Here is a 15,808-nt window from a genome sequence, read left to right as displayed (position 1 = left end):
AAAACCCGCGGGAGGAAGAAGAAAGAATCCCGGTACCGCTCTTATTACCGATGTCACGGGGCGCGCCGAGATTCTGCGGAGCCCGGCAAGCTGAAAGGCGCGGACCGACTCGCCACTGTTCAATGCACCAGCGACCGGGAAGGAGCAATCCAGGGTGCCGACAGCTACCAGCCAAGAAGATTGTAAGCAGTCGCTCCGGTAATCGTATTCTTTAAATCTGAATCAGTGGATAATCACTAATTACCAGTGGCATACTTGGCACTGATGGTCAGAATTATTCACTGATAATCACTGATTATCCACTGATTCAGATTTAGAGAGTAGAATAGTCTGGGGATAGGTCGATCTCCGTAGGCTCCGCAAAGATTTCCGCGTTACCGAAACTTGTATGAGCAATCAATAATCATTAATTACGCATTAATTGCCGGGAGATCGACCGGGCCCCGATACCATGAAGTCCCTCTCGGGATTGCGTAGGCACCGACAGTCGCTAGAGTATAGAACGAATTGTATTCCGTTGTATCGTTTTTAGAGCTGTACTGCTACCGCGTGTCACGCTAGTCCGGCTGTTCCGAAATTTAGTAGAAAATTATCCGGTGCGCGAAATTTGTGCGCTCGATCTCCGGGAGATTCGAGTTACCGATTCCGATCGATCTCAGCGAGATGCGTTGACAGCGCGAAATTATCGTTTGAGAAACCGGATACCGAGATCCCGTTATGTGAAGAATTAAAAGTATTCTCGCGTATTTTGTTATAAATTAAGTATCCAATTGCGATTACTCTGGCCATCATCCGGACGGAGATTCACTTATCGAGCCGCCGAGATCGATCGTCGTTGTAGACTCGCGCTTTCATTTTTGCCAGCACGATTTACTTAATTGTTGTTAGAATGCCTTCATTGTCTTGTTAACCTTTATGTTAACCCTTAAATACGTAAGTGGGTCTGAGAAACCCCATATGAAGTTTTAAACGCTTGCTATGTGAAGACGGAATGAGATAGGAGGTTCGGACTAACAATAAGATGTAAAAAAAGTTTGAAATCTCCTCTTTCGATTGATATGGTTGATCAACTTTTTTGGTCAGCTAGAATTCGAAGTGACAGCAAAGTTTTGTTAGGGTCAATGCGACCCATATAGTGTGTAAGTGAAACATTTTTTGTGAGTATTTTACATAAAAAAGCTGGGTAAAATATGTTCAAACAGGTCGGTTTGCGAATGTTACTCGCATATACTTTGTGTAAAGTTGGAATACTATGAAATGCTGTAGAAAAGAGAGTTTTTCCGAAATGTATCATGAAACATATCAATTTTCAATTTTAGACACGATTTAATCAAAAATACCTCATATTCGCTTTGTTATATAAGTACATTTTTTAATAGAAATGGCAATGATATAATATTTTTTCGAAAGTATGAATCTTTAGCTTTAAAATGCCATATTGTAACGTTCTTCAAAGTTTTTTGTTGGAAAGATATGATTTTTTTTTTTTTAAGTGGATTTTTAGATGCCCAAAAATACCTCATATTCTCCATGTTACATAATTATACTTTTTACAAGGAATGACTTTGCCAAATTTTATTTTGAAAGTGTGACTCTTTATCTTTAAAACGCCGTATTTGAAAGTCCTTAAACGTTTTTTGTTGCGAAGATATTATTTTTTGAAGGAAAAATTGATTTTTAGCCAATTTCTCATTTTTGCTTAATATAACTTCACAATAAATTATTTGTCGGCAATGCCGATTATGCAGTCATACTCCTGAGATTTTGAACTTTTGTTTTAAAAAAAAATTGTAGAAAAATATTGATTGTAATCAAAGTTATAGTTTCTTAAAGTTGAAAAAATCTCCCAGACCCAAAAATGTGTTTCTGTATATTACAAGATCGGTGTGTTTAAGGGTTAAATATATCATCTTTGTTAAATAGAAATTGTACACAACTCGGAAAGTACTCAACGAAAATAAACTTTCTTGTAGTGTTTTGGAAAGGTCTCGAGATAAGCTACAAGAATATGCAATAAAAAGTTAGGTATTCCATTTAAAAAAGTTAATGTAATTTCGATCTGACCTTGGCGACGCCATCCAAGGTCAAACTAATAAGATCAGTAAATAGATCTTTTTAAACCCTACAACTTTTGTCTGAAACATTTTCTTGTAAAATGCAAGGGAACGGAAATATTGGGGGGGGGTCCGATACTTTTTGACTACCCTGTATATATATATATATATATATATATATATATATATATATATGTATATGTATACACTTCTTCAAAGCAAAATCGCAAAAATTTTTGTTTTTCCTACTTCCTAACTGGAAATAATTCCTTAAGAAAATGAGTTAATCTACACCTACGTTTATTAAATAATATAAATCTGTAAAATGGCTGAACAACAAAATAATAACACAAAATTTATCAATTAATAACGCTAGTTTAATTTATACCAAGACCAAACTGGATGACCAATAGACGAAGAAATTTACTAACTGTGCAAGAAATAGAAAATTTACATTCTTTTGCGTTGTATTTGAAGACCATTGTACAATTACGTAAATACGTAATTAATTATAAAGGTGCAGCTCTGAACCGGTGTTACCAGTTATAAGCCATTTATAAATCGTGTTTCAAATTCTCTTCGTCATAGGAAATAACAACTACGTCGTTGATTGTTAAGAAGAAGTGAAAAATATTTGCGAGCGATCGTGTCGTATTTTTTTAACATTATCGCGTTTTATTGTGCATTTTATTTATATCGTTTTGTTAACAGAGTTTTGCAGATAAAAAAGAACAAGACGAAAATGGATTGCTGCGAACGTTCCATGAAATACCTTCTGTTCACTGTAAACCTCATCATCCTCGTAAGTTCTAGTCTCGCAATTTTCTGAATATATACTTGCGTAATAATATATCCAATTAAATTTACTATTTATATATGCTCTAGATTTTTGCAACTCTCGTAATTATTGGAAGCTTGTATGGTTTAATTGTCAAGCCATCATGGTTAGAAGGACACAATCATTCAGCCTACACATTTATCGTTTCACTAGTCGTCGGAATCGTAATGATGTCTATCGCCATCTTAGGAATCGTTGCTGCCATGCGGGAAGTCAAGTGTATGCTCTTGACAGTAAGTACCCTAGTAAAAATTTTTCTTAAAAAAGTAACTTAACGTCAGATTAATTCTCATCCTGATAAAATAAACTACATGTTTACAGTAAACTACATGATACAATAAACAACAAAGTTCATGAAACGTTGACGATAAATCAAGACACCAAGACAACGTATGAATCTTTTGAAATAATACCTGTCTCTAAAACATAATTTTCTCAGAACTTTTATGAAATGGAACACTTTTTAAAAATACTGAGAAAGTTTACATCATTTCTTAAAATTTTTTAAACAATATATGTATATTTTAAAATACTTCAAGGCTCTAATAAAAAATATAAAACAGTTTCTAAAAAGTTATAAAATTATACAGAAATTCGGAACAACTCTGAAAAAAATGCACATAAAAGTTTTGAAAAAAATGTATACCAAGATTATAAAAACTTTTCTTGTAATTTTTCAAATTTTTTATATAAAGTTCACAATTTTTCAAATTTTCTTTATAATTTTATAACTTTAAAAAAAATTCTCAAATTTTTATATAAAATAAAAGCATTTAAATAATGTTCTGCTATTAGATAGATTACCAGATATCAAAAGAAAAATTTACCGTTACTTCTTGTGTCTGCTAAAATATTATTTGTCACATATAGAATTTATAAGCAAAATTTTAGCAATTCTTCTAAAAAATTTAAGTCTTATTGTGAATTATGCATTATCAAATTTTAAAACAAGTCTGACAGGCCTCAGACTGGCGCAACAGGAAAATTTTCTTTCTAAATTTTACAAACAGTTCAGATATAAATTCTCTCACTGTTATTTAGGAAAACAAACGAACTTACCAAATTAATAAATACAATGGCAAATACGAGTCAAACACTGGTAATTGGTGCACAGAAATAAAAAAATACCAGAATGTCTTGATGTTACAACAGTATATTTTTGAACATTTCGGCTTTACTCCTTCAAACCTTCTCTCAAGCGATAATTCTTACATATATAACCCAGTAATCTGCCATCTGTTATTTAGATTACTCAGAAACCAAACATATGCGATATCACAATATTTGTCAAACAATCAAACAAGAGAATTGATATGCGTTGATGCAATATTGATCTTGCGAAAATATAAATAAAAACAACTAAAGAAAAATATGTTGAAAAAGTATACTTTCTTAATATTTCTGAAAAGTGTTCCAATTTGTGTATAAAAATTCTGAAAAAAATTTTTACCAGAGTACCGAAGATTTATTTTCGAATAGAAAAAATGTTTCAAGTAAACGTCTCAATTTCCACCGTTCACGTTATTTGGCAACTGAATGATGAGTTCAATTACTATAGAAGAAAAACTTATCTAAAATTGATTAAATGTAATGATCTATAGATTTTCGAAGTCAGTCCAGTTGCTTAAAAGATTTATTAAGATAAAGAATATCGATTTCTAGCAACATGGCCAATAATATCCCCCCCCCCTTTTTTTTTTTTTTAGTACAGCATAATCGTAACTCTATTGCTTGTGATTGGAATAACTGGCAACATCCGACAACACAATTTGAACAAGGAAGTGATGGAGACATTCGAGAAACAGATGGAAAATACGCTGCAATTTTACAATGATAAAGAACTCATTCGCAACTTCTGGGACAACACACAATCCAAGGTAAATAATTCCCATTAGGTAAATAAAAATTTATTTATAAAAAGATCGAATAAAACATAAACTAAAACTCGTTTTATCCTTCTCAAATTTAATTATTATTTAAAATGTCCCAAATCTAATTTAATTCTCAATTTTAGTACCAATGTTGCGGCGTTAATAGCTGGGAGGACTGGGAAACACATGGTCTTAAAGTACCAGACAGCTGTTGTAAAGACCAGGTAAAAATCAGTTATGTTTTTATGCAATTCCATAAAATTGTTTATTAATTCACCGCGCTTAATAACGGTAATTTGCTACACACATCTCTCAATATAAAACGTATTATGTTTATAAACATCTCTTCGATGCTTAATAATGTTCACTTTTATCAAAGTCAGTTAATTGAAAAATAAAATTCTATTTTTAATTTTTTTGCAAAATAAAATTTTTCTTGACAGGTCTGATGACAATTTTTAAAAAAAATTTATATTAGAAACTTACAATTACAACTCAAATAATTATGCGCAATTCTTCATGCGATCAATACGAAGAATCATTCTCATACTACAAAAGCAATTACCTAACATTTATTTCTTTTTCTTTTAAATAAGTTATTATATCTTTACAATGATTTAACTATAACAATATTATTATACATAACACAATATTTTCTTAATAATGTAAAGCGTAAAATGCATTCATCATTTACTTGAAACAAATAATATTTAGCTAAAATAAACTTCAGTGTATATATGGAAAAGTACTTAAATTACTTATTCAAATACTTCATAAATTTATATCATATCCAAATAATTACCCAAACTGAAAAATCAAGTCTTTTAATCCTTTCTTAAGGTCATCTGTTTTGTTCGTAGCAATTGGAATGCAACAACGAATGGCACACCAAAAATTTTTACGCGAAGGGTTGCATAGACGAACTACGAAGCCCAATACAGCATATTACAAACGCTTCGCATGGTATTAGTACTACACTCTTATGTCTTATGGTAAGAACCCAAGTTGCATTTTTTATAGCACTATCCTCAGTTAAAATTAAAGCCTTGACTATAATTGTCCTAACTATTTTCTTCTTTTCCTTTCTTCTATCTCTCATTATTATTTGATAAATAATTGCTTTAATTCCTATAATAATTTCAAATTATTACAGGTCTTGGGAAAGATATCCGCTTTTGTGCTCTACAGAGCACAAAAGATCAAACAGCAATACAGTCCCAAAATATTACCCTAAGGTTGTTCCTAATAAAAAGGTTCGAGAAAACAGTGGGTCTCCAAAATTTTTAGAGAATTCGAGCAACTTTATTAATCAATAAAATTACTTTCGCTCCATAAACGCAGTTGATCATATCATTTATGATAATTAAAAAAAAACTGATTTTTATCCGGTTGTTTTCACAAGTTTTACTAATTTATTACACACATAGTATTACGTATCATGATTATCATTTTTCTTTACATTTTAATGTAAGTTTTTGTTTAAGAAATTTTAATTTAATTGCATATTATATCATTCCCAGATAACAGTCTGCAGAGACAGATTTTGAACAGAGTATGCTGTTGATTTTTGATTGCAAAAAGGCAACAAATTACAAGCAAAGTCTGTAATATCTGTTGATGTCATCAAAACAACCGTAAAAATATTACTAATTGTAACCATAGAATAGCAAATTACCAGCAAAAATTAATCAGGATTTGCAACTCCTAATCTGTTAAGGTTAACACGGTTTGTTAACAGATCTTCGGCAAACTGATCATACAAATGGTTCCGATGCATCTACAGTCAAAATTTGCTGATCGAATATAATGCCAACCCGTTAACAAACTACTAACATTTTATTATCTGGGATCGATATGTTTATGTATCATAGATTATATATACAATAAGTTGCCAATTCCGTTTTTAATGTGATTTTATGCACTTACGTAAGTTTTATAAAGTGTTCAATAATCTATTGAAACTACGTTTTAAAGTCCGATAAACATACGGCTCGCAGTTCGGGGAACTTGTAAATGTATTTCTTGGAAATTGTTATCGAGTATTAAGATCTCCTTTATCCGTTTTTCTCAATTTAAATGTGTTGATTATTCAATCAATTATCCTTTTTCTTAATATACTATGATTTGCACGGCTAATTCTAATTTTTCAGAACATTCATATGTCCCAGCTTGATTTTATTTATTAAAAATATCCTACTTGGTTGTTGAATAAATTAACTATCTGTGCAACTTCTAATAGAAAATATGACATTAAAACATCTCAACCACTAACCAGGATAATCTTTTAAGCAATATGACAGCATCTCAGAACTTATCAAAGTATTTTTCATCGGTTGAGTTTTTATTTAATATAACGAATTTGTACATTTTTATGCTCTTTATCTTTATAAGCTTTAATTTATATTATATTAACGCGTTATGTATTATTATACTATTTTTACTTTACTTTTTATTCTTTTTTTATTTTTTGTTATCGTTCTTAATTTAGATGTGGGTTCTGTTGTATTGACATATATGTATTTCGATTTAATTTGTAAATTTTGACTTTCCCATTTTATTACATTTTTAGCATATTGTCAATACTTTTTACTATCGCTCATGAAGGTTTTATGTAGCCAAAATGTTAAAATTTAATTTTGAACTTATTAATTAAATGCTTTTTTGAGATTTCGTTTGGCTAATATATGTTTAAATAAAGATTATTTCAAACTTAAAACCTTGTTTTTATGTTAGTTATTCGGCTCTTATTCGTTTATGTTATTTAATGTATCAAATATAAGCTTGACATTTTATTATTATAATCCTCCAATATTTTGCTTTTAACTGCATTACAATATTAATAATGATGAAAGTAAAAAAAAGGAAATATTATTTAAAATATAAATTAACAAATTTTTCACTTTTCATTTACAAAATTTTTCAAAAAAGTGCATTTATCACTGTACTTTCGCGATATGATTTCAATTAATAGATTAAATTATATATTTATAGATTAGAAAGACAATTTGTTATTGTTGCACAAATCATTAATTATATTTTATAATGTAATGCATACCTTGACACGTTGATGAGCACGTAGATGTGACGAAGTTGTAAAACGTAAATCATTTACGTCACTATCGCCGAAGTGAAGATCGATGTACTAACCGGCCAGCATATTATCAAAAGGGTTGAATTGATGGAAGATTCCGATCAAAAGTTTGTATCCGAAGATCAACGTTGATCAAGTGAAGGAAGCTTTCGTGACGAGGATGGGATTTGGAACTTCTGAGGATCTACTGTATGATCCTAAAACAGGAATCAAAAATAATAGAACGTAAGTACGTTATTTTTATGGAATATCGGTAAATCTCACATCTAAATCTTGTTCTAAAAATACACAATTAAAATATTCAATTATTCTATTATTCTTTATAGAATTATAAATTGCTAATTATAAGGAACAAAAGATGTTCTTGAAAACTTCCGCGTGTTCTTACTCAATTCATTTAATAGTACCGTCGGTATTGATTTAAAAAGTGTAATCGTAAGTTAAATTTTTAATTCTCTAATTTCTAATTACAAAAACAAAATTTGCATGTTTTCTACCTCGATAAGTATATTACGCAAATATTGCACAACTTAATCTGAATTAGAAAGAAAAATACTAGTGTGATGTGTGTGTATGCGCGTGTGTCTGCGAGAGAGATATTATAGATAATTACAAATTATATATATAATTTGCAATTTTTGTAGATAGATTATGTATCACCAAACGTATACTTGTAATCAATTAACTAGCAAAGATAACATGATGCTCTGTGCGGAAAAATAAAATTCATTGACAAATTTAACCAATATTTAAACTTGTATACTTTGCTTTTTAAATACTTTTTAATTAAAATAAATATAGAGGTCCTGTACGGCAAGAAGCAATTTATATACGTTTTACAAAAGGTTTTCGGGATAATAACAGGATAATTGGTAACTATAACTCGATTAGTTAACAGACTCTTAACATAATTGACTAATGCATAACTCCCGTTTTTATGGTAAATAATTTCAATAAATATTCTCTATTAAACGCCATTGATGTGCTACATAGTAAATATTACAACAACATATCTGCAGTGTGTAATTGGCATTAATAATAATACAATATAAAGTATGTCGTAAATAATAATCGTAAATAATAATTCAATATAAGTATATCATCTCTCGACAGAGAATCTACAGCAACGATTATTACCATTATATACGCAGACATCAAACGTTAAACATCGTTCGATATCGTTTGCATTATTTGCACTTGAGGGTGGATGAGGAAGGGTGTAAAAAAAACGGAACGAAACGAGATTATGGCATGCTAGAGGTTTGATTCGCAAAAATTAATTAACGTATAACACGTGCACCGAACCGTGCGCTTGCCGCAAAATGGAGGAAAAACGCTTTCTGGAATGTGTTTTTTCTGCGGCGATCCACTCACGCCATTCTCAAGACGTCCCGTTCACTAGACATAACATTATTTTATGCTATTCACGTTGCGCTTCACGCAAAGTAAAAAAAAACATGCCAAACTTAACTCGGCGCGCGCGGTCTTAATAATTAAAAACTCTCGGAGCGCGCGTATAACGAATACACCGAACTTGAAGCATAAATAGCGGATATCGAAAACCGATGTAATCTCGGGAGAGAGATCGAATTTTTACAATGCTTGCGTGGAGATACGTGTCTCATTGCGTTTTTCTAAACACGAATCAAGACGGAGATCAATCTCAGGCGATTGTGCAGCATCGGTATTCGAATTTTCCGAGATTACATCGGTTTTTTTTCTCGCTGATAAATAAGTTCCGTGTAGCGAGAACCTGTTGCCTCTCGATCCTTATCGTTGCTCTCCGCCGTTCCCCTCGATAACACGCTACGTAGGGATGAGTAAGCGGAATAAAAGACTCTTCAAGCTGAACCCCTCCAACGCTCGGAAGCAAAATCGTTTCTCGTATATACCTCTCTAATCCAATAACGTCGCGAACTACCTTAAACGCCGGGTACACTATAGAAAGTAGAGCGGTCCCTTTCGTTATTGTTTGAACGCAGGATAATGATATAATTTGCGCTTGCCCTTGATCATCGCCAAGCACGTGTTTGCGTGGTCGAACATGAAAGCAGGCGGTCACATGACGACTACGGTCATCAAACTCGAACGAGACAATAGCGAGACAAATGTTTCAATGCATGTTTTCGTAGACAATGCTAGAAGAAATATCTTTTTTCTCCTAATTAGTCTGCTTGTGGAATAATTGCAATGTCAAAAAAAGTCAATATTACATGCATTGAAGATAATGCTATAACAAACAACAAAGTCGCAGTTACATCTTTGTTAACGCTTGATTTTTACAGAATCATGAGATACTATTCAGACAGATATAAATTTAAAATAATTTCTAAATAATGAATTTAAAATTCTCTAAATTTCAAAATAATAAATTATAAATTCTCTAGACTCAACAAATAAATTTATAAAACTTATTTTTCAAATCCACCAACTAATTAAATTTTCTTAAAATACAATTAAAGATTAATTGAAATGTAAGATTTATTATTCTTATTCTTTAAAGAATTAATTTATGAAAAAAATATGTCGATCAATTTCATAATAGATACGTTGGAATCGGCGATAATTTTCATTAATTTACTTTTTATAATGTTTAAAAAGATGTCTCATAATTCTGAAATATGTACAATTTATTCAAAGAGATACATAATATAATAAATGTTGAATTATATTTATTAATCGCTAATTCATCACTTAATTTATATTAATTAAACTCTCTGGCTATCTTCATTAGATTTATCTCACAAGTCAGTCTCGTCCAAATCGTGACTTTAATCGTCATTCGATTATGCTTCGCATGCTACACACGCACTACATTAATTTGGTGTGTGTATGTAGCACACATATACCATATATTTATATATATAATCTTCTTTGCACTATCTACGAATCTCTACATATATTCTTTCTTTTCATTTTTTTTCCCCTATTACAGCGAAGACTATGCTGATTTGTGTTCGAATCTTATAAAGCTACACATCGCCAAAGAGATACTCTGACACCACAATCGCGGTTTATGATTTCCTTTCACTCCTTTATCACCCTCGATATTTGTACAACGAGAAGGCATTGTCGGCTCGTCATTGCGCACTCACACGATCCCAGATCGATTTCTGCCCAGTTATTAAAATCGTATTAATCGGCGATGGACAGTCGTGCAAATTCAGCCACTAATTATTGGCGCCGCGAATAATATGATCGACAAATAATAATACATACGCACACGTATATCGCATAATATCATTACGAAGTAGACGAATTCTCGCTTCGATGACGAATGTTCGCACTTGCTTTGTTTCTATCAGACGTTTTACGTTTTGACTTGTCAGCCGCTCGATTTACAACGTAAATAAATTCGAGCAATAATTTTCTATTTACAATTATCCATTCAAAATTACAATTAATTCCTAAAGTCCTAAAAAAACTTGTTGAGTTTCTAAAAAAAATATATATATAACAAAAAAGTCTAACGAGAGAAAAAGAGAGAAAGAGAGAGAAAAAGAAAGGAGAAAAAACAAGGCATATAACAAATTTGGTAACTTATATATTACATTACAGAAGATTGTGCACGAATTGTGTGTATTTATGAAATAAATATAACTTTACAAATAATTTTCGTAACACTTGACCGATTTTTGCAAATCATCAAGCACGTGCGCGCGTGTGTACGCGTGTCTCAAAATAATTCTCTGAATCAAAATTACTGCCTCGCCTCATGATTAATGAACTTTATGTTCTGATCGCTTTATATATTTATATATACATGCACATGCAACAGTATAAATGTTAAAACTAAATAACAGCAAAACCTTTTCTCGGAAACTCTAAACTTTCCCTCTCTTTCTCTCAGGAGAAAACGAGAAGCGCGACAAGCCGTTCTTGGAGCAACAACAAGGCATCTCTACTAGATTGCAATGAAAAAAACTACGATGTGGTGTCGATTTTTCACTTTCTCTATCTCTCTCTCTCTTTCTTTCTCACTCCCGGGATACTAGCTCTCTGGTCGGTCGTTTTACTTTCGATAAATAATCCCTTCCATAAATACTAATAATATACAGCGTACAATGTACAGTGTGTATCCTTACGCGGCCGGGAGGCTTTACCTAAACTGTACGGGCCGGTAAGTTGCGACAAGAATATCTTCCTAGTTTACAGCGAAAGAGATAGAATACAGTTGGATTATCTCGTCTTCACACCTTCCTATAATACGATAATAATATATACGTAATATTGTCCTGTTGCACTCAGTTGCCGGTAGCTTTAGGCGCGATGTCGATCTCAAACGGGGAAAAAAAAATAAAGAGGCGAATAATCGAGAGTAATATTGTACAACGTGATAAAGCGCGAAAGAGGTATTTTAATTATTAGAACAGTTCAATTCGATATACGAATGACTGCATGAGGTAAATGAAGAATATCGTGCGTCTTTCGCAGATAAAAATGATAAATTAAATCTGCTTGTGAATCCAGCATGCGTTGAAGCCAGAATGCATGTACTTTCACAATATATTTCAATTACACTATTGCTAAAAAAGAGAATTCTTCTAAATATATATGTGACAAAACGACGCACAAATTCTTCTTTCTTTGATCATTAATTTAGTGATAATACATTAACATTACCAATGATATTATATCCTAATACTTAATGATAGTAATTTTAATATTAATATTGATAATAATCGCATCGACTCGCGTCACCGTTCTAGAGCTACCGGCGACCCTTGAAGAATTCGCGCGAAGATCTCTGCGGTCGAAGCTCGACTCGTAGCTACCGATTTTACAGACTAACTGTCTCCGCGGCGGCGGCCGGTTAACGCTCAGAGCAGATTCTATACGTTCACATGTTATATTATACAAAAATACATCCCGAATACTACGCGAAGTGTGAAATCAATCGAGAGAGCGGACGAACGAAAAACGGAAATGTACATCGATGAAGGAAAGGGGAAGCGATTCGTTGATACCAAGCCTGAGGATATATCTGGCCGCTTCCTCCACCTCGCATCTGCATCTGCATCCGCCCGAATGACGCTGCTAACTTTTTTCTCACTTCACATACGAACCAGCTTTACAGAAATATAATTCTTTCCCCTTGACTACACTCGGAAAACTTTCTCTCAACTATCTCCTATCAATATATGTATACATTCTATTTATACTCATCGATATACGTACGCGCTGACGGAACTAAAGATCCTCGACACGAGGAGAATGAAAAAGTAATTAATACAGTATTATACTCTTAAAAAAAAAACGCTAAGAGCGGTAAAAAATATTGCCATAAAAATCATGATCGATATAAAAACTCAGTATCTACAATATTAGCTACAGTCTCTCGAAGGATCAATTCCGCTAATGTTGTCTAGCATTAATCATGATCAACTAGATCCTTCATCACTGTATCAGTACAGATATCATAATCTAGAAAAAAAAATTGAAAGTGAGCTAAGCTAATCCGCATTAGCAAAATTGGCTTTATCAATCCTTTTCGAGCATGAGAGACATAGCATTAGAAAGAGAATAAATAGGAGAAACTGAACGGGAAAAAAATGTAAAAAATACTAAAGGCGAGAGCATATACATGCGATAATACGCGACCAATAAGCACTAATCCGATAATGTGTGCGAGGCCAAAACGAAAATATCATTCTAATAAAGAGAACTAAAAATCACCTACCATACAATTTGGTCAATCACTTGCGAGAGATCGTGTCTCGTTGCAATCTTTTACAAGATTAGGTTTCTATCGACTAGCACTGCGCACGCTGCGTACAATATCGTCGCTATATGGATTCTAATTTGCTCCCCTTCCCTTACTTTTCTCTCGTCTTTCGGCCCCGCAGTTCAGATCCAAATTCAAGCAATCGCGGATAAATAATCGATTGGTTATACAATATACACGCTATATATCAATAGAGATTTCATCTTCTGGTTATAACATTTATAATTTGACGGGAATCGAGGGTGTACCGATGAAAATTCCCAAAACGGTACGCCCGCAACGGGATATTGACTGCATCAATAGTACCGTGCTTGAATCACGTAGATTCATGTTGTATTCGTAAATGTTGCGTCAGCGTCCTGGCCTTAACTCGTTTAATATACTTCGTTATCTATCTAATTAAGATATTCACGAACAGTATACAGATAAAGAACATTTAATGAATCCACCTATTCGTTTCATTGTTCTCTCTATATATATGTATGTATATATATATTTATATTGTGTGTGATATTTATATCAATTATCTTTATCGTATTTAATATTTAATACTTTGACGAAAAAATTATCTCAAAACTCTCTCTCTCTCTTTCTCTCTCTCTCCCTTTCTTCTTCGTATTATCCCGAAACCACATATCCGTACATTCACAAAACAATATACATATATATATTATATTACAATATAAGAGGATATGCCCGATGCGAATTTCTATTTCGATTTTTTTTTCTTTCGCCTTGTCTTACGCCTAACCGGCTTCTTCAATGTTTAACGCGGACATTAGTACGTGCAATCGTCAGCTACGTGTATATAATCTAACGCGAATACGTTTAGAACCATAACGAAGCAAATCTTCTCACTGTATTCGATAATGCGCTCTTACCGACCTCGCTATATCGAATATACAATCTCTCTCACCCCCAATGTAAAAACTAAGTCGTACCTAAATATCGCTATGTAATTACGGAAATCTTTCATCGAACTTAGAAAATGCATCTTCGACAATAGGCTTACTCGCGACGTATCAACGAAGAAAAACTGTTCAGCGCGGCACACGGCGCGGTACTATCACAGTTAATCCTCACCAGGAAAATTCAACGCATGCGTTCGTGTCATTCTAAACGCAATTCGCGTTTCTGAACAACTCTCATCTAAGCTACATAATTATGCCCAGCTACGGGCTTCAAGGCGGAGAAAAGCGCCCTGTCTATGCGCAATTCCCGCGAGCATCGATCAAAGTTAATTCAGACTCAAATTGTCCCTTTTCACATAAAAAAGTAGACAGATTATTCACTTAAACGCAACATTTAACCTTACAATGCTTGTGGGAAGGACGCTATATCGGAATAACACGTGTTATGCATACTCGCCGAGCATATTACAGGAAATATGATACAATTTGCTGATCCTATTCGTAGTGAGACGATTTTCGAGTGACAATCAATGATCCAAGATTGATTGAGCCTAACAGAAAAAAAGCGGGACACATTAGCTTTGTTTCTTTTCTTTCTAGGCATATTACACGCTATTTACAAATGTCGCTCCGTCTTCTTAATTCCATTTGGAATCCTGAAACAGTCAATTATAGTCTACGTTAGTGAAATGTAAACGTTATTTTTCTATTAGAAAATTTCATTTAATTTAATAATCTACTTTTATATTAGTAATAATCAATATTTACATACTTATCAAAATAATCTAAAAATATACTAATAATATACTTTCTATGAGTAGCATCGATCGGATTGATGATAATGCTGCCTAATAATACAAAAAAGGTGAACGTGTGCATTATTAGTAACACGGGGCAATTAGGTTTCGTTCATTGTAAAATTTTAGACAATCTATAATTTTAGATAAAATTGGATACAATTCTATGTATAATTAAATGTATAAAAAATATTTACTCAAAATTAAGATAATATCACATTCTATTTTTTTATTTTTATACAGAAATATATGTATTAATAATAAATTTAATAAACAATTTACAATTTAGATCATGTAATTATTGTACATATAATAGCAATATTTTATTATAATTTGTCGCATAAATTAAAAAAATTACGTTCTGAATTATAGATTATCTTTAAGGTTAACTCGGTAATCTCTACGTTGAATGTTACAAGACACTTATTAATCACACAAATATATAAGTTACAAAGATTATTATACATTAATCCCCCAATCAAAGCAACACCCATTCCATTCAAAAAGAAATATAAAAACTT

General features: G+C 32.3%; 2 protein-coding genes across 4 annotated transcripts in view; one reads left to right on the top strand and one right to left on the bottom strand.

Annotated features, from left to right (window-relative positions):
- Positions 1–57: 57 nt before the first annotated feature.
- Positions 58–6,840, top strand: LOC105194873 (CD151 antigen). Of its 3 annotated transcripts, none has more exons than XR_005574576.1 (7): positions 58–198; positions 2,766–2,856; positions 2,940–3,125; positions 4,599–4,769; positions 4,907–4,987; positions 5,604–5,755; positions 5,917–6,840. XR_005574576.1 is itself a non-coding variant. In XM_011159992.3 (7 exons), exons 2-7 carry the CDS (start codon positions 2,797–2,799, stop codon positions 5,995–5,997), a joined length of 711 nt encoding a protein of 236 aa, XP_011158294.1. In that variant the 5' UTR covers positions 59–182; positions 2,766–2,796; the 3' UTR covers positions 5,998–6,834. The 3 variants fall into 3 exon arrangements, 2 of the variants coding, with proteins under 2 accessions (XP_011158294.1, XP_039304280.1); XM_011159992.3 differs by having other exon boundaries at positions 59–182; positions 5,624–5,755; positions 5,917–6,834; XM_039448346.1 differs by having other exon boundaries at positions 63–198; positions 5,624–5,755; positions 5,917–6,834.
- Positions 6,841–8,786: 1,946 nt separating this feature from the next.
- LOC105194874 (phosphatidylinositol-binding clathrin assembly protein unc-11) overlaps positions 8,787–15,808 on the bottom strand; it is a 42,612-nt gene continuing 35,590 nt past the window's right edge. The window contains 1 exon segment of the mRNA XM_026136676.2: positions 8,787–15,146. The gene's annotated coding sequence lies outside the window, so the exon portion shown is untranslated.

Source organism: Solenopsis invicta, chromosome 4 (assembly GCF_016802725.1).
Source record: "Solenopsis invicta isolate M01_SB chromosome 4, UNIL_Sinv_3.0, whole genome shotgun sequence".
NCBI classification, from domain to species: domain Eukaryota; kingdom Metazoa; phylum Arthropoda; class Insecta; order Hymenoptera; family Formicidae; genus Solenopsis; species Solenopsis invicta.
The sequence above is the reverse complement of the archived record's forward strand: the minus strand, read 5'-3'. Positions and strand labels throughout refer to the sequence as shown.